Source organism: Stigmatopora nigra, chromosome 2 (assembly GCF_051989575.1).
Source record: "Stigmatopora nigra isolate UIUO_SnigA chromosome 2, RoL_Snig_1.1, whole genome shotgun sequence".
Classification (NCBI taxonomy): domain Eukaryota; kingdom Metazoa; phylum Chordata; class Actinopteri; order Syngnathiformes; family Syngnathidae; genus Stigmatopora; species Stigmatopora nigra.
The window spans coordinates 12,371,842-12,398,063 of record NC_135509.1 but is presented as its reverse complement, the minus strand read 5'-3'; the positions used below and the strand labels follow the sequence as shown (position 1 = coordinate 12,398,063).

Here is a 26,222-nt window from a genome sequence, read left to right as displayed (position 1 = left end):
CAGAGTCGCGACCTTTTAGGGGAGAGGGCAAAAGGATTGGTCTGTGGAACGCTTATCTTGCACTCCATCTGTAGTAGATTTGATGACATGAGGAGCTCAGAGGGAGGAACCCCGTCCCCACACCCAAAAAGAAAACAGTCAAAACAAAAGCAAATTTCTTGTTTGGTGCCAAGTGAAAGCCTTCATAACGAACACGAGACAAAACGTATCTGTTGTTAGTATCACAAACAAACCTCAAGTCATTTGAGGAAGCCAAAGTCTACTTTGAACGTCAGCTAAACATACAAACGCAAAGTTTGTTGTCCTGGGCTGCTGTTCTTCCTTTAAACACATTAAAACCTCAAATGTGAGTTTGAAACGTGATCCGCACATACCAATTATCTAACCCAATACTCCCCTTACGGTCAAGGTCGGTAAAGGTCCGATTTTTCGGATTCTGTGAAGAAGATGGAAAATTAAACAATCATAAACTGTTATCATGGGAAAATGCAGGAGCAACTAGTCATGTTACATGTTTGTATGTTTTGTATTTTATTTTAAAGGAATAAATATATATAACAAATGGGATACATTGAGCTATCTTGGTTTTGATTTTCATGTGTGGTTTTTCTGTTGCTGAAAGTTTGTTTCAGTAGTGTAAACTTAAATACTGTATACAGGTTTGGGATTCATTCTGTTGTTTGTAGCCATTGGCAGTTCTAGACATCAAATTTGTTTCAACTGGGAAGGATTAGAAGTATATCACTGTCAATAGAGGGGAAATACCACAACATTTTCATATATTTTTGGTAATGCGTATCCTCACAAGGGTCGCGGGGGTGCGGGAGCCTATTCCTGCCAAAGACGGGCACGAGGGTGGGGCCAGCCAATCGCAGGGCACAAGGAGACAGGCACAAAACCAATCACACCCACACTCATGCCTAGGGGAAATTTAGACTATCCAAACAGTTTTTGGGAGTTGTAAAGAAACCAGAGTACCGAGAGAAAACCCACACAAACCTGCAGAGAATATGTAAACATCACACAGGAAGGTCCTAACCTGGGCTTGAACTCTCAATTTAAGAACTGTAAGGCCAACACATGAAACATAATAAAAAAAAAAATTAAAAAAAATTCTAAAACCTCTATCTCGTTTAAATTTGTTTTACCCGATTCCAATCCTCTGTTTAACAAATAATAGAAGGACACTCCTGATCTAATGAAAAGTATAAGATAACCCAAGCACCGAAGAAATCCCCCACTTTCCCAGGTTAATAATTCACTATACCAAAACAATTTGCTCAGTATAAATCTGATAACGCACCCAGTCAAAATAGGTTGGACATCCATAGCCGCCAATTGCAGCAAACGCTTTAATTCTCAAATAATGCAAAGTAAAAAAAAAAAAAACATGATGGCGAAGTTTGAAAAAAAAAAAAAACGATTTTCTTTCCCCGGGAAGATTTCCAGATGGAGCAAAAATTGGGATTTTTACTGCGGGTCTTCCCCTCCCACTCTTAGCCGAGGAGGGTAACCCGGGGGGCGGTGGAAACTGTGTCGGGGAGGCTCCAGCATTCCTGGTTGCTCCTCTACTCTCCTCTCCTCTCCTCTTGCCGTGACTTAGTAACTCCACACTTGGCATGCCCACTCAGTGCTTCTCCACTCTACCGTGCGTGGATCTTTAAAAATCCAAACACGACGTTTGGACGTTTTTACTAGATTTGTGCCGCGATCTTGTGATATTTCCAGAGAAAGGAGATCTCAGCTCAACGCTACGACACCAAGGTAAAATCGCGTTTTGGACCGTAAAATTGACCCTTACTTTATTTTCATCAAAATGCCTCCCTTTAAGCTTGTTTTTATTGTTCGGGTGAATTTACACACTGTTGATCCCCTCCTCCATCTTTTCACACATTTTTACGGAAGAAAGCATTGTTTCTTTGTGAGAAAATATTTGGAGTAAATAAAAGGGGATCTTTTTGTTTTTAGTCGGACATTTTCCCGTTAAAAGCCTTGTTTATATTCGGTCTGTATATAAATATATTTATATATCTATATTTTTTTGCAGAATTGATGGACCACCCAATCACCTGAGCAAATTGAAAGACCCCTAATTGATGTTATTGTGGTTGTAGTTAACCCTTTATAGCACAGGTTAAATTGTTTTTCAGATTTTTATATGCACCTGTTATATAATGTTATTTCCTAACATAAAAGTTCGATTAACTTTTTATATGGCATTGGTTTATTTCATTGTCTGCCATTGACGGTGCCAGATGTCCAATCTATTCTGACTGGGAGAGGCAGAGAGCCATCACTTGCTGCCAGCCTCTCCCAGTCAATATAAAGTCAACATCCAAAGGCGTCAATGTCACTGAAACATGAACATTCACACCCAGTTATCCTAGTTAAAATCAAATAGATGCCTTTTGTGACTTCCAATGAAAGAGAATTAGTTAAATAACATGCAAAAAATATCAGTCTTATTGGGGCCATAACTAGGGTGTGTTCTTAAATAGAATTAGATTTGAATAATTTATGCATATTCCTGAGGATATATGAATTGAGAACACAGTATGTAAACATCACATTTTGGGCCATGTGGGCAACCATATTACCAAAAAATGTTTTTTTTTTTAAATCAAATAAGCAAAATTAGTCTCTTTCCCTACACATGTTTAACAGAGGTGTACTTTGAACATTGAGTGCCTCAATTAGTTTAATCATTGTCAAAATATTTGAAATACCAATGGGAACAATTCTACCCCAACTAAAATAATGACCTGCTGAAGATATTTTTCAGACAAAACTGTGTTATATTTGTTAAGGTGTAATATTGCTTGCTATTGTGTGCCAGTCTGACATATAATCACCTCCCAGGCAAAGTCAACGGGGATAAGCTCCAGCACCTTAATGAGGAAAAGTGGTATATAGAAAATGGATGTGGGCATGTGGGGGTCCCCCACCCTACCTCACCCAATCTGGTATTTTTCCCACGGGATCTGGCCAGACTGAAGCAGTCTACTGACATCTTCCTGTTCATCACTTGCATGATACTTACCCTTCTCTGAAAGGCATTGGTACAAGTGTCACTTTGGATCCATCACAAAGGCTTATACACCCCACCCTATCTATACCTACTCTCTCGTTAATGATTCGTGTTGCACCGATACTGTTTATGGCTCCAGATAGTGATTTTGCGACCCAACATGGTCTATAATGAGGAAAATACAGTAAGCAGTAAGACTAAGTAGCAGTACCAGCTGGAAAAGCAGGATTGCATTTCATCTAAAGGCCATTCTCAACATGGGGACCATTATCACAAAGCCGTATGTATGTTTGTGTGCTTTTGCCTGAATCTGAATCATAATAGTTAATGCATTGAGCTGCTTACCGATGTAGCGCCGATTCCTTCTTGCTTGGTGACAGGGAGACAATGGCCACGTCAAAGTAGTGTAAAGAAGCTCCTAGACAAGAGCAGATACAGAAGCGTGCTTGTTCATAAAAAAAAAAAAAAACCATTTGTGCTGTTATGAAGACTATATGTGGAAAAAGCAGCCCTATTGATGCTGTAAAAAAACATCTGCCTACAGAGATGAATACAGTGCGCATGGAGCTTTTTCTAACAGGTGTTTGATGGACATGAGTTATACTTCTCAAAAACAAACATCAGAGGGTGCTTGTAACTATTATTATTCATATGAAGAACCACAGCAAGCAGCTTCAATTCATTTTGTTCCTTAAAAAACCTGTAGCCTAAATTCCTGTGATACAGTGCACATTTCATTTTTCTTATGGTCTGATTTGCTTGCTACTGAGCCTCCAGACTTGGCAAGTCATCTGACCACTGGCACAGATTTCACATTCATCAGCCTTACCACATGCATTAAGTCATCTATTATTCTTTCCTCCTATTCATTCAGTTCATGAGTGCGTGGACATAAATGGAGCATCCATGGACTCTTCACTTAATGTGGGTAATACGTAGGAATTGGCTGCTAATGGCTTCAGCATACACTTAGACGACAAATTGATTTGGAATGTTTGAATATTGTTGTGACAAAGGGCACCATATTTCAGTGATGCTCAAAATATTCATTCATTCATTTTCTGAACCGCTCTATCCTCACTAGGGTCGTGGGGGTGTTGGAGCCTATCCAGGCTGACTTCAGGCCAGAGGTGGAGGACACCCTGAATTGGTGGCCAGCCCATCGCAGGGCACAAGGAGACAGACAACCATTCACTTTCATACTCTTACCTAGGGGCAATTTAGAGTGTCAAATCAGCCTACTATGCATGTTTTGGGAATGTGGGAGGAAACCGGAGTACTCGGAGAAAACCCACACAGGCCCGGGGAGAACATTCAAACTCCACACAGGTGGACTGACCTGGATTTGAACCCAGTAGCCCAGAGCTGTGATGGCGACTTGCTAAGCATTCAAGCCGTCCAGCCGCCATCTGCTCAAATATTGCTGTGTGATTCTCTTCTTGTGTGGAAGCATAGACAAGGAAGAATTGACCTCAGTGGAGGTCATCCGGCAGACCCGCATGAACATAAAGCAGGAAGTTGAGCGGCCTCTCTGTTGCCACTTCCTCTTTATCAGGAGGAAACAGGTTGCATGTTTGCACTCCACCTCCAAATTCTTTGGGTTTATCTTGCCAGCTCCCTACATCCCCCAAATGCCTAGTATTTAAATTAAAAAAAAAAAAAGCCTGGACCCTGTGGATTAGCAGCCTCACTGGGAGGATTTAGTAAAAGGTGGATATTACCTCACCTTAGCATTTGGGAAGCACTTCTATATTTCCAGAAAAAAAAGTACCCACACTGCAGTTTTGGCATGGAGCTCCACTATCCTTCTGATGTGGTCATAGCTGAGATGGAGGCTTTTGTATGGCTTTTTGGATTTGACGATGATGCAAAGCTAATTAGTTCCCCAACAGTGGAAGAGAAGTAATGATCATTCAAGTCAAGTTGAAGAAGAAAAATACACTTGCTGCCTCATGTTTCAAACCCTTCATGGTTGCTTGTTGTTGTTGTGGTGGTGGGAATTTGAACAACACACCACAAGAACCACATTCACATAACGCCAAAAGTGGGTGCTAATCAAGTCACACCAGCCAGGAAGCACACAATAAAATGAGATTGTTAGGAAGGACATTCCATCCAGAAATGTTTGGTTTGACTGAGAGGAACATAAGGATTTTTTTTGGTCTTCTTTCTTCAAGGTTGATTTACTGAACAAGTTGTGTGGCTGCCTTTTACGTCTATTTGACAGTTTTGGCTACCAAAGCAAACACAATAAATCCATATGTCTCTGTACCAAATGTTTCTTCACCAAAAATGTAAATGTTTGCAAGCTTATCTTTGGCGTCATGCATCACATGACATAAACAACTATTCTCTATTTTCAAAAGGCTCAAGTGCGTTTCACAATAATGATCGGCTCATGGTGTTACTTCCTTTGACTCCAACGGATTCTGGCAGTGTTCCAATGCCTGAGTAGGATGAGACTCAACCGCAGATGAAAAGCGGGGTCATTGTCAGCAGCATCCAGGGACACAATCAGTGTTTGATATTGGCAGTTTTCCACAGTGTGATCCATATCGTGTCTGCGGTAACTTAGTGGAGCGGTTGTCTAATGAGCTGACTCCTGCAAGGATCACAAACTTGGAAGCGAGCAGCTTGTTCTTCTCGTTAAAGAAAAAGAAACAACAAATAAGAGCTAACGAAACAAAGATCAACAATCGTTCTATAAAAATTGTTCTGCTCTGTAACACTATTCAACTCATTACATTTTTTTCGCCATCGGAAATGCTGGCTTTATTAACCTAATCTAGTCTTTTTCAGGGTTAAAGTATCTAAATATTTATTATTTGGACAGATATTTTTCTCAACTGTACACATTAGAGTAGTTTACTATTTAACACTATGGATAATGTGAGACTTTCTGCAGTTGGCTATAAATATCTTAACTAATGCTTTGCCCTTGAACAACCACATCATTAGGCCAAATATGCTTTTAATATTTTAAGCCAAGGTTGCTATAGCCAATCGTAAATTTGAAGCAGCCTACTCTACTTAATGATACAGCACAATTTTGCCGTTTTTTTTTTAACGTGGTCCAGCACAGCCTGTTGCCAGCAGATGAAATCGTGTGTATATTGTTGTACTCTTGTTCAGTAGAGGAAAAAAATTAGTTGGGAAAACCCAAGCCCCTTACTGTCTCATCATTTTTTCATATAGCTTTATAAAAGATTTAACCTAGTATGCTGCCTTAAAAGCTCAGCAGTCATGACAAGCTTCATGGATGACCATGTTTGAACAATGTCTGTCTTCAAGAGGAAAACAAACCATTGCTAGGAATTAAGATAACATGGTTTAGGATACGGACATCCATTGTTATCACCAATGTCAGTGTACAGTCATACCTCTACATACGAATACCTCTAGGAACGAAATTTTTCAGGTTACGAAATGTGTACATGCAAACAAGTGACTCGAGATACAAAAAAAGATCCAAGTTACAAAGTCCCCCAAAAAGTAAATGCATGGAAGGATCAAAGAAGTCTCACTGTTGTGATCCGGTACCAAAAGCTTATTTGCCTATTTGCCTAAACAGTTTGAATTGACTTTTTAATTCAACAAGGACCAGATGTTGCTCTTCAAATATTCCTTTGATTCACCACATCAATTTATATTGAAAGTTTACAGAAAATCTCTCCGAATGATTTGCTCTTTCTTGGGGGTACATATTTGTTCTATTGCCTTCGATCGCCTGTCAATTTAACAGATTGCAGACATGAAGATTTCTTAAGCCAAGAACACAAATAAAACAAAAGTAGTTGAGAGCTAATCTTACCCTACATCTTGCCATTGGATTGAAGCTCAGTCTTCTTGGTGAGGTGTGTGCAGGTTTTTTGTTTGGACAATGCAGCCTTCTAGAATACGGTCTGTGAAGTCACTGTGGCAGCGCAATAGCCTGAAGAAAAAAAACAGTTAAAATTGTTTAGTTGGCAGATCCCTTATCCAAGTCTCCTCAAATCCTGCTGCTTTTGGAGGAGTACAAGAGTTAGTTGCTATTTCTCAATACTCCAGAAATAAATGTTGAGTTTTCGAACGTTTTCAGTATTGGTCAGCAAACATTCCACATACTAGTCAAAAGGATTTTAAAAGACCTTTAACTTGAACCTCAGAAGGATTCTCGGACCACATCCATCATGACACAATTGTCAGCAGTCCATCTTGTTTTGTGGTAACAACTTCTATTGACTTGCGTTTCATGAAGAAAAGAACCTGGACTGCTTCCAAGCAGTTCATTTTCCATTCTCCCCATCACGCATAAATCAAAGTGACGTAACTGCCTGAAGTCCCTTTCCCACAGCTCTGGCTCGGAGGCAGCGGATCTCAAGCGTCTCTATGTGGCCAGTTAACCTTAACCCCCGATTCCCAAGACCAAACTCCCATTCCGAGGATTTTATTTAGCTGCCTTAACATCTCACGTAAAAAAAAACAGTCTGATTTCCTAGTGTTTGATGTATTTTGTCCAATCCAAGAGGCAGCAGAATTTCTCACAGATGCAGCACCCTGTTTACTTCTGACTCACACACTTAAAAGATTAGCAGATGAGATCTAATTTTTTAATTTTTTTTTTCAGTGCTTTTTTGTAGAGCCAAGCATGAGTTCTCCTGACGTCTCCCGTCCCCACCACTAACGGCCTTCCACGCCTGTCTTATTCAGTAGTGCATTTTTGCAAATTTCAACGATGGAAAATTTCCAACCACATTTCTTTCCATCTTGGTTTCCTCTTAGAACTCTCTTACAGCATGCCCCTTATAATATCTTGCCAGAAAATATCTCACCACGCACGTCATTAAAAAAAAAAAAAAACTTTCTGGCAGGTAACAGTGTTTAGATAAATTTTCAAGGTTTAGTTGTATATTTCGTGTCAATTAAAATTTCTGGTTTGCTTTGCCTTTATGGGGAGGTGGCAGTCTGCTGTGTTTTCTGGGTTGAGGAAATGATCCAGATGCAAAGCTTCTCACTCTCATAACCCAGTGGGACACCTGCGTTGGGTTCCTGTGTAGCCCCTGTAACCCCCCTTTCCCTCCACGCCGCATTTCTCAGCACTCAAGAGATTCATCTTGTCTGTGCTGTTTCCTCCTCATGTGAATAGCTACATTTCTACACATCACATATTTTATTGGTCTTGCTATTTCTTGACTTTTGACCAGAAAATGTTAAGAGATGACTGGCTTGAGCTCGACTTTTAGAACTGTGAGGCAAAGGTGCGAATCCACAATAAAAATTGAAATGTCCTCAACCAGAGTAAAAAAAAAAAAAACATCCCAAACTATTATAAGCTTGATTATGTGTTGTATTTTTCTAATACCAAGTTGAATAGTTTATTTAAGAGCTGCATGTACAGAACTCGTGATCCATTCCACAGCCTTCAAGAAAAAAAAATGTTGTGTATTAGAATGGTTAGTTATCTGCTTAGAGTCAGTGTTAGGAAGAAACAAATACACAGAATTCCTACACAACTGCTGCTATTTATTATCTCTACACTAGCAGTGCAAAGCACCGTGAGGAAAGGTAGTCTGCTAACATCATTATACACTGAAACATGCCTTGCTTCAGATTTACGAATGGAAGGCATGTGGAGTGCTCAGGTGGCAGGACCACGAGCAGGGGAGTCCGTCAAACAAACCCATCCGAGTGGAGCCCCTGTCCCCCGAGTATACCAAAATGAACTCCTACCCTGGTCCGCGAGGCTGACCTGCTAGTAGCCTAGTGGTGTTTTTGCAACTCTCACTTCTTAATTGTGTCCCACGGGCCCACAGCTTGCAGGATTCACCATTTTTCCTGTTACAGCCTTATCCTCATCCTCCCCAGACAGTCGGGGTCTTTCCTCTTCAATTACTAAGCTTCAATCTACAGCCTAAAAGAAATGTCAAATTTAAAGACCCCTTTTATGTTACTCTCAACAGTTGGCCCACTCCAGGGAAAGGGACACATTTTGCATCATAACCAGTCCCATTAAAGATATATGACTACCCTCTTTATTCTATCATGAGAGACAAATGTGTACATAAAAAGTGTCAGGAGTTTGTGCCATCTTTTTTCTTTATTCTGTTACTTAAAATTATACTTAGGCTTTATGAACATTTACTATTGCGTTTTTTTTAAAGGTGGTGGTGTGGTTGTGTGTGAGGCATTCTTTGGGAAAATGAGCTTCCTCTTCACACCCCCATGTTTAGCCCACTTCTCTTCCTGTTTCATGCCATGTGACATCATGTTCAAGGTTGACAAGATTGACAGGATGTGATATATAAAAAAGGAAAAGTATGGGGAATTTGGAGCAACTACCAGTGGACAAAAACAACATTGGTAGTAACTCGCATATCGGTCATGCAGTTATTATAGTTACTTTTTTAGACCCAAGACGTAGCATTCTTCTCTTAACAAATTGATTCAGCAATTGTCAAAATACTTCATTTTTATGTTCTTAACTCATTGGTTGTGGTTCAGAAATGAGATATTTTAAAGACATTAACATCATTGTCTAAATGATATTAAAAAAATACATATTCTCCTTATATACATATAGTAGCTTGAATTGATTTTAAAAAGTGATGTTTAAAAAAGCGGAAAATAATGTCAATATTCTCTGTGTATTAGATGATTAATGTTATGGCAAATAGAGATGAGAATTTTGTAAAACATCGGAAAACTGAACTTCATATTGAGCTGTTTAGTCTACTAATTACAAAAATATAATTGGTTGATAGACTAATATCAAAATAATCATTTGTGCAGGCTCTAATAGTAACGTTTGAGCTTGAAATAACAAAATCAAAATGAATTAGCCAATGCCTTGATTAAATTCTCCATCTGGCTTGAGATATGAGGCCACGTCTCGGAGAGAATAACTCATTATAAAAAGGAAGTCTTCTAAGTGCGCCTCTTTATCAGACCTTCCTGCGTTTGGCCTTAGCGTCTCCCTGCAGGAGCTTGTCCTATTGTTGCGCTCTCTCAGCCGCGTGTGCTGATCTCTTTTTGGCCCCCCATAACTGATTTAATGAGGTGTTGCCTTCTGATTGGCGCTCCACTTTCCTCTGAAAATGGTTTCCATGGCACCCACCAAATAATGCAGACCCGCTCCAGTGTTGCTCTTCTACCTAATAGCCCTCGAATCTGACGCGTGGGGGTGCAAGCGCTCCTACGGGCTTCAGAGTGCCATTTGAGCAGCCCCATGTTTAATTCTAGACTGTACTGTAAACATGATCGACATTTTCGTACTACCTTTTTTTCATGAACCAATAGGGATGGTCTGATTACATTCTTTTGATTTCTTTTCTGATTATTTCTTATTATTTGCACCGATTTCGAAACATTCTGTTTAGGCACACCTGCCGATTTTCTCTCGTAACGATAGACATAACCAGCGTATCCATCTTTTATTACATTTAAATGTAGTTTTTATTTAGCATTTGTATGAACTCATGATTGTTTTTGTATTTGCAATTAAAAAAAAAACATTTAATCTAATAAGGTTTTTTTTTACTCGTTGTGCCCCACTTCCCGCAACCCATGTGAGGATGAGCAATATGCAAAATGAATGAATAAATCTAATTATGACTGCCAGTATTTCCTATTCTTTTAAATGTTCAAAAATAGTTCCTTTTCCTAAAAAAGGTAACCCTTAAGTTGCAAGTGGTTTTTTTTATGCTACATTTTTTATATGACTTTTAACATCAAATGATTTACTGCCCTCAAATAACTGTATTTATCCAATAAATACTTGAGTGTACTATTTTGAATCAAATGCATTTCCTGGTATTACGTCTCTGTTAAATTTGCCTTCCAGTCGAGGAATGAATTATTTTGCAAGATAAAAGAGAATAGCACGTTAGCTATCCGCTGAGAGAGAGGTCCTTCATTTATTATAAATGCAGCTGCGGTCATTTTAAGTGTCCTAGAATTGTCTCCTGTTTTCTCATGCACTGCTTCCAATGAATTAAAGTGTGTCGGATTTTGTCCCTCGCTTGTCTCTCTTTTTTTCCTTGGTTTCACCTCATTAACTTGGTGCTGACCTGTTCTTTTTCCACTGTGCTTTCAACAGTGCATAAAAAAGGAGCGCCAGCGAGTGCTAGAAAAGACGTCCACTTGACTTAAACAAGGACAAGGCACCAGGAAACAGACATGGTAAGCTGGTGCCTTATATATCCGCACCGCTTTGTTCAAAATGTTTTCTCTAAGCATAAAAGGAGAGGCATTTTCCATTACTCCAACACATTTGCACTGGCTGCAAAGTCTATTGGAGTCCTACAATGTAAAAAACACTTCCTTGATTCACCTTCAGGAAGGTGTAAGGCACAATACTGATTTTATGGTTCTTTTGGGGTTTTTCCAATCCTTACCCATAGAATTGATTAGGATGCTCCAATTTATAAGTACATGTTTACTTATATACAGATCATTCTGAACATTAAATCTGTATAGCCTACAATGAGATTGATGACTATTGAAGCTTAGAATCACCCATTATACATCAATTTCATCTTAGGTTATTCAATCATTATTTTTCTTTTTAAATAGAACAAGCTAATATAGATCAAGCCAAGATAAACATCTGATTTTAATGATGCCAAAGAAATATCAAGTAGAAGGAAAATATAGCATCTCATCTTATCATGTTTTGTTATTCATATACATTGAGAAGATTGCATTATTTGGACGTTTTTTTTTGTATAATACTTGATATGGACTCACCCAAACTCCAGTGATTGCTGGCTAAATCTGATTTGAGATCCTTTTCTTTGAGTGAATACACAGTGCAAAAGGTTTTAAAATACGAAATAAGTAATAAAAGCACAGCATAGCAAAAAAATTGTACTGGTTGCTTGAGGTGTGTACCTTTTTAAAAACTAGAGTTTTCTTAAAATATTACATCCTTGTGTGGCATTTTTTTTGCTGTACCATTTATTTAAAACAATGAACTTTGTTATCTGTTCGACTTCACATGCGATAACAGGAGGGTCACGGGAGGCCAAGAAGAACAACAAATATTGAAGAAGCCTCAGAAAAAGGGTCCAAAAGTGTTCTCCTTGTTGCATTGACACATTACAACAGCATTTCTTTTCAATTGAGTTATAACTAATTTATCTGGAAAGCCCCGGGAGTTGCGCTTCCTTGCACTAACTAGCCTGTGGGAAAAACTGTGACTGACCAGACTCAGACTGGCTTTTAGTGTGTGTGTGTGTGTGTGTGTGTGTGTCTTACTGTATTTGTTGATCCTGTGATTCAACCACATGGCTTTCCTCAGTGGAGCATTCTTCTTTGTCCTAAAACGTAAACAGCTCATTAGACATCCTTATTAATGACATATAATCATGGTTTTGTATCATTTTAACATGATATTTTGTGGCAGAAATTTACTCTGGCCACAAAAAGAGTCTCAAAATGTGGCCATGGTAGATGAGACTTATGCCAGATTCATTTTTGTGAAGTTTTTTTCTCTTCTGAAATGATTCAAATCAATTGATTAATCATTGCAGTTTTGATTCATTGCTGTTTGTTTGGCAGGGGCACGGAGAGGCTTCAGCACGGAGAACAACAACAATCACGGGTGACTGTCTATCATGTATCAAATACTTGATGTTGATCTTCAACACTTCCTTTGTTGTGAGTATTTTTTTTGTCTCTGAATACACCAATTAAAAGAGCTCTTCAGGTTGAATTTGGAAATGCAACAATTTCATCTGTCCTTAATCACCCTGTATTCATTTTTCAGGTGGCGGGCTGTTTGCTGGTTGGTTTGGGATTGTTGGGAATGTTGGGTACTTCGACGTTGGGTGCAGTGGTTAATCTGCACCAAGGGCTAAAATTAGCCATTTACTTTGTCCTGGGAGTTGGAGCTTCGCTCTTTCTTCTGGGCTTCTTGGGCTGCTGCGGAACTCTCCGTGAAAATAGGTGTCTGCTCTTGTTTGTAAGTAAATGACATTGATATTAGCAATTCTTGCCATTCTTGTTAAGCTTTTGTACGGCCTCAAATTTTGGGCTGAAATCAAGCAGAGATGAGCATGAAAAAACATTTCTGACGGAGGTTTTAAGTGTCTCATATCAATTTGGATAAAAAGAACAGTGAAGGGTGCTCACTGTCCTTTGTCGTGACAGAGAAAATCACCTGTCATGTCCAATCAGATTCGCTGGGAAAATGTCAAGTCTAACAACTTGTGGGCACCTGCAGAAATGCTTTTCGTTTCGACCATGTGAAAGATGTTGTCTGAAGAATGCTATTTTAATACTAGACTGAAGTTTAATATTCAATGTTTTGCCCACTGATTTGACATGTTGTTTTCTCCACTTGTTGCAGTTCCTTCTGCTCATCTTCTTCGTCTTTTTAGCAGAGCTAGGTGCTGCAGGTTGGACCCTGAGCACACAGCGGGAATCGGTAAACTTCCCCATTTACTGATGTTAAAGGGAAAATAACATTATTCTATAAATTTGCTGAATAATGCATTTTTTTTCTTTGTCTGTTTTAGTTGACTGTGGATGAGTTAGCCAAGCAAATGAAGCACAAGTTTAAAAACGATGAAAAAGACCCATATTCAAAAGCATGGACTACTTTGATGTTTAAAGTAAGTACATTGTGTTGCATACAGTAATGTGTTGAAAAGATAGCCTGACCAAATTTTGCCAGATAGAAAACACAGAACTCGAAAACATAAAGAAAACAGCATATAACAAATACACATACTGTGGAATCAAATACAAAACCATTTTTATTCCCCAAACATGAAAATTTCTTGCAGTGGTCACAAGTTAATTTCTCACAAAGCCCCACACTGCCACCTAGTGGTTTAAGAGCTCAAATGCCAACGCAGTTTGTATGAATTATATTTCATTGTTGAATGTATTTCAATATTTTTTGATGTGACAACTAATTCTCATGTGTTGCATCATGTTGTACTCTTCTCGTTTAAAATCAGTACGACTGCTGTGGCATAAAGGGTATGCAAGATTTTCAAGGCAATAGTCACGTAGCACCGCACAAAGTTCCGCTGAGCTGTTGCATAAATATGGAGACAGAAGCTACAGAATGTCGTCAAGGTCAAAGTTCAAAGATACACCAAGAGGTACTTTCTATTGTCTTTCAGCATCAACTACCCATTAGAAACCAAACAGCAACTACTACTTGTACTATTCTACATTATATAGTCCAACAAGTACAATAAGATGTCTTCTATAACTCTTGTGTGATCTCATAGAGTAGCTCATGGGATGACATATGCATATTGCACTTAGGGGAGGAAAAAAAATTAACTGTATATGCAGTATATAGTAAGGTTTTAAAAATAATTGAAAAACCAACTGATCTTTTTCTGTAATATTGTTTTCACAGGGCTGCTATCAAAAAATCTACGAAACTGTCGAACCTTACATGTACATAGGGTTAGCGTTCTGCATCCTGATACTGACATTTGAGGTATGAAAATGTTTTTTCATTTGTCATTTAGTCTTTTTTCCTCTGATGTTTTCCAACCGATGATTTAAAATGTTCAAACGTGTGGTAAGCTTACCGTCTGGTGGCGGTCATATAAGATAAACAGATTTGAAGTCAACTTGTCATTTCATTTATTCCACCTGCCTATGATAAAATGCATGTTATTTTTTTTTTCCAGCTTTTGGCCATGTCTGTCGCTATGTGTCTCTTCAGAGGACTTCAGTTTGTGTAGCCTGTCTGGACTGATCACTTCTCCAAGGAAAATATACGAGGAAAGAAGTTTTAACAAACTTTGTAAATGTATTGAACTGTTTTTTGTTGATGTTATGTTGGGATTTGAAAGAAAAAATCCCTTTATTAAAATGGTTGTACTTCACAGCTGGACTCTTGAAGTACTGGGTTAGAAAAAAAAGTGGTAAAAATCATTTCTAGACCAGGTCTTACATAGACTACATGTAAACTGTAAAATAAACTGGGCATGAGTACCAGATGAACATTTAAGAAGGCACTGCACTGACTTTTGGATGAAGAATATTTATGTTTGAAATTCTTGTCTTAACTGTTTAGGATGGCTGTTAAAACCATTTCTCTTGATTACTGTGTATAGTCTAGTAACAATTCCTCCCCATGCCCTTTTCACAGGCACATTTCTAAGAAATCAGTTTTATGAACTGTGTGCGTGGGAACACTGAATGCAAATTTTCAGATGTGCGATTGTACAGGACCTTTCGAGACTTGAAAGTCTATGTGATTTAAATGTATGCGTTTACACTTTTGTTTGTGCTTTATGACAATGAGATATGAATTTGGTCTTTAATAAATGGCATTCAACATGCATGAATGGTCTTCTTGTGCCCTGTACTTGTCTAACCATCAATTTGGGACACCCCCCATCTCGTATACATAGTTAACTGGGATAGGCTCCGGCACCCCCCGCGAACATTGTGAGGATAAGTTTGATGGAAAATGAATGAATGGAATTTTAGTATGATCACTGCCAATTGAGGCCGAAAATAATCAGCCTGTGCTTTTTTCATATCCTTTCCTATCTTTGATTTTGTCGTCTTGTAGGTCCACAGCAAACATTTCCAAGAATTTTTATCATCCATCTGCAGTAACGATCAACGTCCAACGATTTATGTTAGGCGGCTGATCCACAAAAATAACAAGTTACACTTAATTCACACATTGGAGTATTTTTCGTATGGCAAGAATATATTCTATATATGTACGATAATTTCAATTGAACCAGTGGCACGCTGGAAAGGACGCACAGGTGGGCTCAATTGAAAAACGAGTTCGCGTTCATAAAATACAACAACTTTGCATTTTCTTGAACTTTCAAGTGAATTATATGCATGTTATGGTGTTCGTTAGAATTCCTACCTTGACATTTGGGTTGACACACCATCGAAAATAAAAGTGGATCGTTCACGCAACTTAATATACTCCTTTTCTAATCATCACAAAAACCATCTATTTACTTGTCTTGTGTATACTGCCCTCTACCGTTGTAAACGACACAATCCCACGCAAACAAATAGTATGTACCAACACTAATTGGTGAAGTCTATTTAATTCGAGTTTTCTGGAGTAACAAAAATACAAAAGTTTTTCTAACATGCCTGAAAATCCACATGCATTTTTTTTGGAACAACTATTACTTTTTTCCCCAAATCGCAAAAACCAAAGAATAACAGTAAAAAAAAGCCTTCATCATATGAGATAAATTAATGTTACATCTGAACATATGGAACAAGAACATATTTGAAATAGGTCCAACACAAAGAAGAGCAATATTTAGAAGCAATACTTGTTTGTTTGAAATGAACAGGACAAGGGATTACCAAGAATCCATGTACAATGTGCTTAATGCAAGATAAATGGGACTTTTCTACCTCTGAAATGTACCTCTGGTTAACTACAAGAGGATGGCTTATTGTGTGATGCCAACAAACAAGAAACAAGGTTGGAGGAGACCAGTGGGAGAGAACAAAATGGTGAAGGAAGCCAATGTTTTTTCCTCCTCCACTTGGCAAAAGCAGAAACAAAAGCTGCGAATAATGAGATCAATTTCACATACGCGTCCACTCATACCTTCTTCATCTCCCCTCACTTACGGTGTCTCAACACTATCCAATTTTTGTAAAGAGCTCCTTGGTCTTTTCTCATTCTGCTATAAAAGGAAAATAAAGAATAGCATTCAGAATGGCACGAGTGCATTCTTTAAAACAGGTAACTACTGAACCCCCAAAAAGGTCAGACAAAGTCTCCTTTAAACATACATATAATAACAGCAATAAGACAACAATGGTGACTTGTAATCTATGGCCAACGACTATTAATTTGCCCGTGTTTTAAGTGGAAAGCAGAAAAAGCTCAAACGTGGGTATCAGCTGCCTTCATTTGTTTGTGTGTGTCGGTCTCATTTTAGGGACTAAGGGAGAGTCAGTCCATGTACGTAGCCACTGTACGTGTTGATCAGTACTTGGACACTTTTGTATAATCTTGCTGAACAATACTCTTGCACAGACACATGGAGAGGATCATGCCAAGAAGCTGAAAGAGAAAGCAATGACCATTAATCCTTTATAGGACAGTCGCAGAAGAGATAAAAGAGATTGTGGAATCCACCACTTTTCTTGAGCAAAACTGTTAAATAAGGAAAAAATGGATACCTCCACAACTGCCACTCCAACGCAAATTCCCAAAATAACTCCACAATTCTCCAGAAGCCATTTTTCCACATTGCTCATGCAACCCTGGAAGAGAAGCAGAGGATAAAAATCACTCAAGGAGCAAAGACAGGGAAGATTTATGTGATCCCACTCAGACATGAGTGTAGTTTTTTCAAAATACAACTATATATATATATATATATATATTCCTTGAACCTGGTTGTAAATTGCTAGAATATGACTTAACTATGCCAAGTTACGAGGGCAAGCGAGTTTTACAACATGCAACAGTAAAATAAGGCTTTTTTACTTCAAGTAAAAAAGGTATTTGCGTTCCATCTCAAAGTTTCCCCAAACTCACTTTTTAATTTTTCAAAATTTATTTTTAACTAAGAGACTATAAACAAACAAGGTTGTACCGTTGGGTAAACTGGAAGTTCTGAGGAAAGGTGCTCGCACAGGCCCACCACCTTGATGTCGCTACCAGGCAATGACTCATTGCGACACGAACAAGAATAGAGGTTTTGGGAGTTGTTCTTGATCAGCATGTTGTCAGACCAATTGCTAGGACTCATCCATCCACAGCACTTCATCTGCGAGAACAAAAGGGATGTATGAGCTGAGTGGGCATTTTCCTGCTTCATGTGAGGAACAGTATAGAAAGTAAAGGAATGAATAAAATAGCCCTATACATAAAAAGGTGTATATATATAATAAAAACAACTCTGAAACAAGTGCGACCAGTCACCGTTCTCTGGATATAGTCCCAAGTGTGCTCTGTAGTTTTGTTGTGGCCAGTATAGTGGACGATCATGTCCTGAATGATGTTTGACATTTCACTTTTCAACTGGAAAACAAAGAACATTCATTAACAGTCCTATTAAGATCATGGGTGACTTAAAATTTTCTAAAAGTACAAGGTATTATCTACCCTGCATTGCTAAAACCTAGCATACTTTGATATTCATTCAGATTTACTCTATTGACCTTTATTATGAAGACTTTGCTACACAGAAGAGTTGCATGAACATAAGCCAGGCGTGTGGGGGTGTGCATGCATGCAAGATCACAGAGTTGTGGAAGAGTTTTGGCCATAAGAGCTCTTTTGGAGATACAACCTCGCCCTATTCTGGGAAAAGGGCACCGCCCTGCCCTGTGGTAAGCTTTAAATACTAAGAACACATAGGGCTCACGGGGGATGCAGACACATGCAGCACGGTGAAGAGAAGCGGCAGAGATGGCAGCTGTGTGCACAGACTCAAATCTTACAATTGGCATGGGAAGGGGTATTAAACAACGTGACCTCCACATAAAGTCTCGATATGATTAAGGGTAGGTCATTACAATGAATGCTAAATTTGAAGGGAATTCATTTTGAATTTGATCATTTTTAGATTGTGTTTCTAATGGTTTTAAATGTATAAATCAAATTTTCCCCTATTTATTAAGACTTCTTTCCGGTAAACTTATCTCGAACATACTGAAATATACTTTTGGTGAATTTGTTGTTGTTCTTATTGAAATATTTCCCCACAGAAGAGGAAGACACCTCAGATGGTATCACTAGACTTTTACTGACTGAAGGTTCTCCATTCTACATCTCAGATTATTATTATTATTTTTAACCTTTCTTCCCTTAATCATTCCTTTATTTTATGCATAATCTATATGATTTTAGCATTTCTCGTCAAGGAAGAAAAATATTAAATAATTGCGGTATACATTTGAAGCATTTTGAATTGTGATTCTTTCAAATATATTTTGAAAAAATATACGTAATAATTTGCGATGTATGTAAAAGTATTTCTGCCGCTATTGCAAAAAAAAAAAAAAAAAATCCCAGAGGAAACAGTTACAGTCTAAAAACAACACCCGCTGACCAGCCACTTGTTGAGCTATGAAACAGTGTTTCACCACAGGAAAAAGGAGGCTTACACTCACAGCTGTGACATGAGGAAGTACAAACACACAGCGGGCTACAGCTGCACCAATAATAGACAGAATTCTAAGTCAACTGTAAAAGAAAATACGACAAAGTATCTCACCCGGTCTCTTTGGAAGTAGATGAGAACTCCAGCAGTGACTTGGGCGATAAGGATTAGCAGGAGACATGAGAAGTACTATTGGGGAGGAACAGAAAAAGAATGATATTCACCTGACAACTCTTCAGTGGCATTCAAGCAAAAAAAATAAAACTTGGAGGCAATATTTATTGCGCTGTTTGACTTTGCATTTGTAGTTGTGTAGACATGGTTTCACACATGTTTTATCTAGATGTGTGAAGAATGTTTGGAGGCCCCGTGGCAGCTGGGGACTGACTGTCTTTTGGGAAAAGAAGTAGGTCTCAGCAGGCCACAATTAACAGCCAACAGAACAGACCATCATGTACATATACTCCTCATACTTGACCAACTAAGCAGCTTTTATGCCTGCCTTGCCACTCTCCACCTCTGTCAGTCAGCAAATGTTGCAAACCCCCACTCCACCCACACATAAGTAAGTAGAGGTGCTGTTGGCTTGAGTGTCAGCAGGAATTTATAGTTCTTAAAGAGGCATGCTGACTTGAAGCAGGTGCAATTACAAGCATGTTTCTACTCTTACAATAGTTTGAAATAACACAGTAGACAACCCCAATGTGAGGATGATTAACTACTGTGGTCATTATTTGGGATAAGGAGCATGGTTTTCGTCTATTTCAGGCTATTTTAAGTGTGGTGAAATGTGAGGGAAATACGGGAAATTTAGATGACTAACATGACTTGCTAGGATTGACCACATATGCTTGTGGAGGGCGTTTTCACTGTGTGACCAGGCCATACAGTAAAACAATTACTTTTTGTGTGTGTGGTCATGACAAGGCTGTGATCACTCGCGAGTCAAACATGTCCTGTTGTTGATTTGAACAGTGAGAAATTACATTACAATTGCTCACCAGACCAAGCAAGCAACGAATTTCATAGATGGCACCGATGCAGCCGAAGAAGCCCATGGTCATTGACAAGGAACCCACTCCTATGAGGATGTAGGAAGCCACTTTCACAGAGTCTGATGATTCCTCTGTTTAAAAAGAAAGGGGAAAAACAGTTGTAAGAAAAAAAAACAATAAAAATCGTGCTAACTTATGATTTTAAGTAGACTCAAATGCTTAAGTTCTCTTAAATAACGTGCTGTTCAGAGTTTTACTTAATCATTTTCTCAAGTTAATATATTGCAAATTACATGAGCTGTACTAATTTGGATGATTAAGTTTGTAAGCCCTACGTAAATTTCTGGGCAAAATGAAGCTAAAACGACAAGTTTGATTAAGCCTTCGTCTTACTTTCGGAAGTAAGAGTGCTGGCAACCACCTTACAGGCAGCCAGCCAGTCAGTGTGTTGAGCCCAGTGCTATCACAGTAACAGATCCCCACTTGAAGCAAAATATTATCTATTTACTTAAACTGAAGTTCAACTTACTTGTAATGTTCAGTTCAATTTCCATGACAGATGTCCAGTTTATTTGAAATGATGAGTTCAAAGTGTTAACTTGTGTACCATGCTCTTAAAATGGTGAGTTTATAGGCTTAATGTGTTAGTTTTCTGTTTCATCTAAACTTGTAAATGTATGTGAAATTGTCTTACATGCAATTTGAAGTGAAACCATTTGAAAAAAAAAAGTGTATTTTTTTGGCATTCTGCCAGTACCCTCATTGTACTGGGACTAATTGAGACAGGCTGACACACTCCAATGATTTTAGTTCTTTTTCTGCTGAAACCACAGAAAGATCGTGCAAATTTTCCATTCAAGACAGTCTTTTTTTTAAATGAATAACCATCTGATCTAGCTAGTCGCAACGAACAACTACACAAAAACGCTTGTTAGACATAACAGAGTTAAATACTGACACCCCCCCCAAAAAAAAAAAAAAAAACATCCGGCAGAGTGAAAAATTCAAGGCAAAGCAAAAAAAGTAAAACATGACAGATATATTGATTGCACTCTTTGGAATGCTGAGATAGAATGCTTGCAAACAATCACAAGAAGAAGCTGGATTCATAAATTTACATGGTTCAGGATATCGGAAAATGTCTTTTGCTTACACTGTGAGAAATTAAGCCTTCTACACTATGAGAAGCTGTGTGCTTGTGTGTCTGTGTGGAAAGACAAATGTTTCCAATGTCTTTTTTTCTAGTGAAAACCTCCTACACATGCCTCTGTTTATTTAGCCTACACTGAATGGAAACCCAGGACAAAGGAATCCCGTTTAAGGATGAGCCATGGTGCAACTTCAAAAACACTATGAATCAATAAACACAACCTTACAATGTTTAGTTTGTTCTTCAATGTACAATAGAGGGATACTTTTAGTGAGGTCAGAACTAAGAACGAGAGGACCAATGGGTTAGAACATGTATGTAGAACAGACCTCCTAAGGAACAGAATGCCGTCATTACTGTCAAATTTGGTGTGTTACTCAAGATTGTAACTTTTTGAGGAAGTGATCATGATTCACATCATTTTTTTTGTTGTTGTGAAAGTTTCTACATGGTTACACTGCAAAAACAGTTTTGGTAGATGAGCCAAATATGCTGCACAGAGCAGCCAGTATCCAGTCAGCAAAACTTTGATGAGTCCAATATGCTGAATGTTTATGGAATATTAAGACAGCCGTACGTGGCAGTCCGAAAGAAAACGTGTGTGTTTGTTAAAGCACTTACGTAGAACAGCAATGAAGCTCTGTTTATCGAAAAGAACCCACAGTCCAAAGCCCATGATCAATGCTCCACAGACCTGTGAAAGCAAATACACAAGAGTCAGCTACTGAAAGAAGTGTTGCGCCTTCACTAGAGAGAATTCTTGTTTAGGTCTCCACATGCATCTGGTTTTAATCCAATTCTCTTTCTCAAAGTGCAAAAAGTCTGGGCAGAGGACTAAAAGATTCACAAACTATTCGAGATTCATCGCCTTCTAATTTCAAGTAATGACCAAATTAATGACAAAGCAATCACAAGTATGATATTCTTTTTTTTGGCTGCCATTATCATCCCTAAGAAATGGAATAAATGGGATTTAATAATTGGGAACTAATAAAGTTCTGTGTTTTGTGCCCTTGACATAATTATTATGGTCCTTGTGTACCAGTTAAGTGTTTGGGTGCCAGGCGGGGTAAATAAGTGTTGCTTGTGGAAGCCCTGCCCAGCACGGGAACCCCAATAATTAGAGGTCTGGTTAAGAAGTGTTCATTTAGTGCCACTACTAACCCCCCAGCAGTCATCATTAGCCCACCGGTTTCTGACGTGTGCACACGGGAAAACATCAACACACTCTTTAATAGGCACATCAAACACATCCTTTCAAGAACACAGTCATTGGAAAAGTCCAGACATCCTCCGACTTGATTTTAAGAGTTTTGTTTATCCAGCCTCGAGTTCATTGTGCCTTGTGAGGAGAGCGAGATGGCAATTCATGTTATTAAACAGTCTGCTCCACTTCAGTCTCCACCACGAAAGAACAACTACCACATTTGGGGTTCCCAAAGCATATCACATAGTAGCTTTTGTTAAAAGTATATTTATTTAGTATTAATAGTTTACAAGGGTTAAAAAAACAAACTCAAAAGGCATTTATTATTCAAATACATACACATAAACTGAGAGGACTGGGTGTAAATAAGTGCCAATAAGGCAGCCATAATGAATAAACTGTTTTATTTATAGTGAACATTTTATGAAACATGATGTAATATATAAATGTGAAAGCTACTTACAAAGAAGATGAGGTTGAAGAGGAAGAGAAAGTACTTGGTGACGGTTGTGCATCCTTGCGTCATGTTTATGATTCTGAGAGAAATAAACACAGCTCCATGGTTAAGTTCAATTTTAGAGCCAGTCCAAGCATGAAACAAAAAACAAATGGAGAACTCATTATACAAAGGCAGTTACCTTGGAGAAGGTCACACCACATAATAAAAAGGAACATTTTTGCAAATTCAATACTCTAAAAGGCATCTTTTTAATGCCAAGTTTTAGGTCATGACAAGATCAGCAGGAACACAATGCGTTGAAGACGCAAGCTAATTCCATACTTGCTGTAACCAGTTTACAAAACAACAAACTGTGTGACTAAATGACGTACACCATTGTAAAGTTGAAACAAAAAGTTGTCTGACAGCACAATGTTCGGACACGTGACGGTAAGATCAACTTCCAAACACGTTTTCTACTTTGCGTCATAGCCGGAAAAGCATGACTACACCGCAGTAGCTTCTTTATGTGGAATATTTTCCTTCGGCAAAACAGCTGTAGGGCAGACCAGCACCACTACAAGGAACAATCTTTAAAGGAGCTGCCTGGTGGCTGGACGAGAAAGCAGTGCTCCAAAAGCATAAAGTAAATATTTAGCCCAGACAGGCCTTTTAAATTCAATCCAGAACTAGTTGTCATAGCAAAGTGATAATACTGACTAGCATTTTACAAAATTAAGGGACAAAGGGATGATGATTTAGTATTACAAAAATTTATAACAAGTTATGCAAGTAATTATTAATATAGTCCTGATATCAGTACATTTATCAAACGTGTCTTGTGTCCCAACAATATTTCAATAATGCTTACACAAATGTGCCTTTAGTTCAACCAGATATATTTCCAAATTCTGAATAAAATGGTGTTTAGGGTAGCAATCCAGATAAACACCTTTGGTTTTCAACATTGTTTTCAAGCTTCTGGTTTTGCTTTGTTGTGGTAATTCACAAATAGGTTACACGTTTCAGCAGTTTTGAACAAGTCTGAAAAACAAAGCTAGAAAACGGGTGATATGTTCCTGTAACACATGTAACATGTGAAAAGAGCATCTGCTAAGCGGATGGAGCAAATGACCCAGATAGCAACAACTTTGCTTTGAGCCTTGGTGTACAAAGGCAACGCCACCCAAACATCACCATGCAATAATATAATCCTTAAAGAAGATTTTAATTGTGGATTGATGGAAGCCGTTTTCTGATGGCGCAATTTGGACCATCACAAATAAATTATGTTGAGGGCTCAAGTCATGGATGTTTGAGATTTTATTAAGAAAGGGAACCAATTTTGATTGGCCTAACATAAAGGACATGAGCGCAAGTGTGCAAAACCACACAGTTGCAATTTCTGTTGGACAGCAAAATTTGACAAAACACCGGCATAGCTGCTTCCCACAATGACTAGCGTTTAGAACTTGGTTGTTTCTCGGCCACATTTCAGTAAAAGTTCTCTTCAATAATGAAAGGACCACATTCCTCTCCATCTCCAATAAAAAAAGAAACCCAGAAGGTCACCAGACAAATGGAAAATATGATACAGCAATCCAATATTTGTTTTTTCTTTCTTTGTTATTGGAATTGTTTAAGCTTCTCACCCCTACTTGAGGCAATGTGAGTGGCAGATGGCGCTATGTCTAAGGGATCAAACCGTGGATCAAACACAACCCTGAAAGGGAACAAGCCTGGACCTACCTACCTTTAGCGACTGCTATTACATCAATAGCTGACCCATTTAAACATCTGTGAAGCCTGTGCTCTGGCATCAACCTCCTGGTAATAAAGCCTTTTAATACCGTCACGGAATCCTGTTTCAACCACTGCATCCAAACACAGGATGTAGTCATTATCTTTCCTGACATGATTGTGGTGGCATTTTGGGGCTTCAAATTATAGGGAACCAATTCAGGGGTGCTAAAAAGTGGACACGTTCCAGCTTCAAAGTAACCCTGAAACAGGTAATTGCAAGTAAAAGAGATGCTTCGGCAGCATCCGAGAAGAGGCTGATGTATACATATCATCTGAATTTTAAGTGTGTGATGTCATGGGGTATTAGTGTACTCTAGACAGTGTTTCATCAGTGATGACAAAGAGGGTTCTTCCAGATGGCACCTCTATGTGACTCATGCAGTTTTGCCATTACAATCTCTCACTGTTTGTTCCTCACAAGAAACAACTGAAGGTTGATTGGCACTATAGTGTTGATTTACAATAGTGATTAGTTTCAAGACAACTGATAACAGTACAGCACTTATAGTACAAATCTGTGTGTAGCGCTAGTAGAGTAGACACAATTTAAACTTATTTAAAAGTGTAGATGGCACAGTTTACTGGGGTTTGAGTTATAACCATATAAAACTATTGTGCCCAGTGAAGGTAATCATGCGGTTAACATATTTCAAGGATGACACAACTTAAATGTTTGGTTGGATGAAGGGCAATTTACAGACATAACAATACAAAAAAAATATTTTATTTAGCACCTTATCAAAGGCATCAAAGGTTAACGTGACTAACGAAATCCTAACGAAAGTCGTTTCACGAGACACATCTTTGGTTTCCTAACAAGAGTGAAGAAATACGACTAAACATTGGCAAGATTTTTAACAGCCTCAGACATTAAACAAAGTGACATACAACTAACGAAGACTAAAAAAGTTTCATTCACGATCAAAGTCCGTCGAAAACAACGTTGGCAACAGAAAACATGGTTTATCAAGGGAAATTCAAGAATAATGAGAAACTTACTTGTTTTCTTTTGGCAGGTGCAGCAATTCAGCGAGTTTTGTCGACAATATTGGCACAGACGTGAAACTTCAACGGATTTCTTTTGCTTAGTGGGAAGAGCGTGTGGTTCTCAGAAGACACGCCCACTTTTCCCTCGGTGAACACCTGCTCCTCCCCTCGTGGGGCTGATTTATTAACCCTTTACAAGGTCATTGAACATTTTGTTGAATAAAAACAATAACAAAAATTAATCCCATGCCCACAAACTTGGACATCACAATATTAACATTTCACAAGCGTGGCCTCCATATTCCAAATTGTAATGTGCACATGCTTGGGGATAATTAATATATTCTTTACTAAATTGATTGATTATTTTTAAATAGCTCTGACTGCCATTGACAAGAATAGATGTCCAATTCATCTGAATAATCTTTCAAAGCCACACTTCGCAGTGAAAAAACGGTCCTCAACACACATTCAGGATGAATCTTGCGCACACACACAACCTTACTTCAAACAAGTATCATAAATTGAGAACCCCGAAAATGACTT

General features: G+C 38.4%; 2 protein-coding genes across 2 annotated transcripts; one reads left to right on the top strand and one right to left on the bottom strand.

Moving 5' to 3' along the window:
- The first annotated feature begins 1,521 nt into the window (after positions 1-1,521).
- On the top strand, positions 1,522-15,321 carry LOC144215577 (tetraspanin-18B-like). The gene is made up of 9 exons (XM_077744615.1): positions 1,522-1,764; positions 11,103-11,185; positions 12,566-12,664; positions 12,774-12,968; positions 13,356-13,433; positions 13,525-13,620; positions 13,972-14,118; positions 14,385-14,468; positions 14,665-15,321. The coding sequence occupies exons 2-9, from the start codon at positions 11,183-11,185 to the stop codon at positions 14,716-14,718; spliced, it is 756 nt and encodes a 251-aa protein (XP_077600741.1). The 5' UTR covers positions 1,522-1,764; positions 11,103-11,182; the 3' UTR covers positions 14,719-15,321.
- Positions 15,322-16,027: 706 nt separating this feature from the next.
- LOC144215569 (CD82 antigen-like) lies at positions 16,028-25,850 on the bottom strand. The gene is made up of 9 exons (XM_077744603.1): positions 25,689-25,850; positions 22,911-22,983; positions 21,862-21,934; positions 20,097-20,221; positions 19,210-19,284; positions 17,913-18,011; positions 17,584-17,757; positions 17,165-17,248; positions 16,028-17,045 (listed from the first exon to the last, which is right to left on the bottom strand). Exons 2-9 carry the CDS (start codon positions 22,971-22,973, stop codon positions 16,968-16,970), a joined length of 771 nt encoding a protein of 256 aa, XP_077600729.1. The 5' UTR covers positions 22,974-22,983; positions 25,689-25,850; the 3' UTR covers positions 16,028-16,967.
- Positions 25,851-26,222: the final 372 nt, after the last annotated feature.

Coding starts and splice junctions, on each gene's coding strand:
- LOC144215577 (XM_077744615.1), top strand. Junction 12,665..12,773: donor TCTTCAACACTTCCTTTGTT/GTGAGTATTTTT, acceptor TTCATTTTTCAG/GTGGCGGGCTGTTTGCTGGT. Junction 13,434..13,524: donor TGAGCACACAGCGGGAATCG/GTAAACTTCCCC, acceptor TGTCTGTTTTAG/TTGACTGTGGATGAGTTAGC.
- LOC144215569 (XM_077744603.1), bottom strand. CDS start 22,973: ATGACGCAAGGATGCACAACCGTCACCAAGTACTTTCTCTTCCTCTTC. Junction 21,935..22,910: donor TCTTCAACCTCATCTTCTTT/GTAAGTAGCTTT, acceptor TTGCTTTCACAG/GTCTGTGGAGCATTGATCAT. Junction 17,758..17,912: donor GGGACTATATCCAGAGAACG/GTGACTGGTCGC, acceptor TTGTTCTCGCAG/ATGAAGTGCTGTGGATGGAT.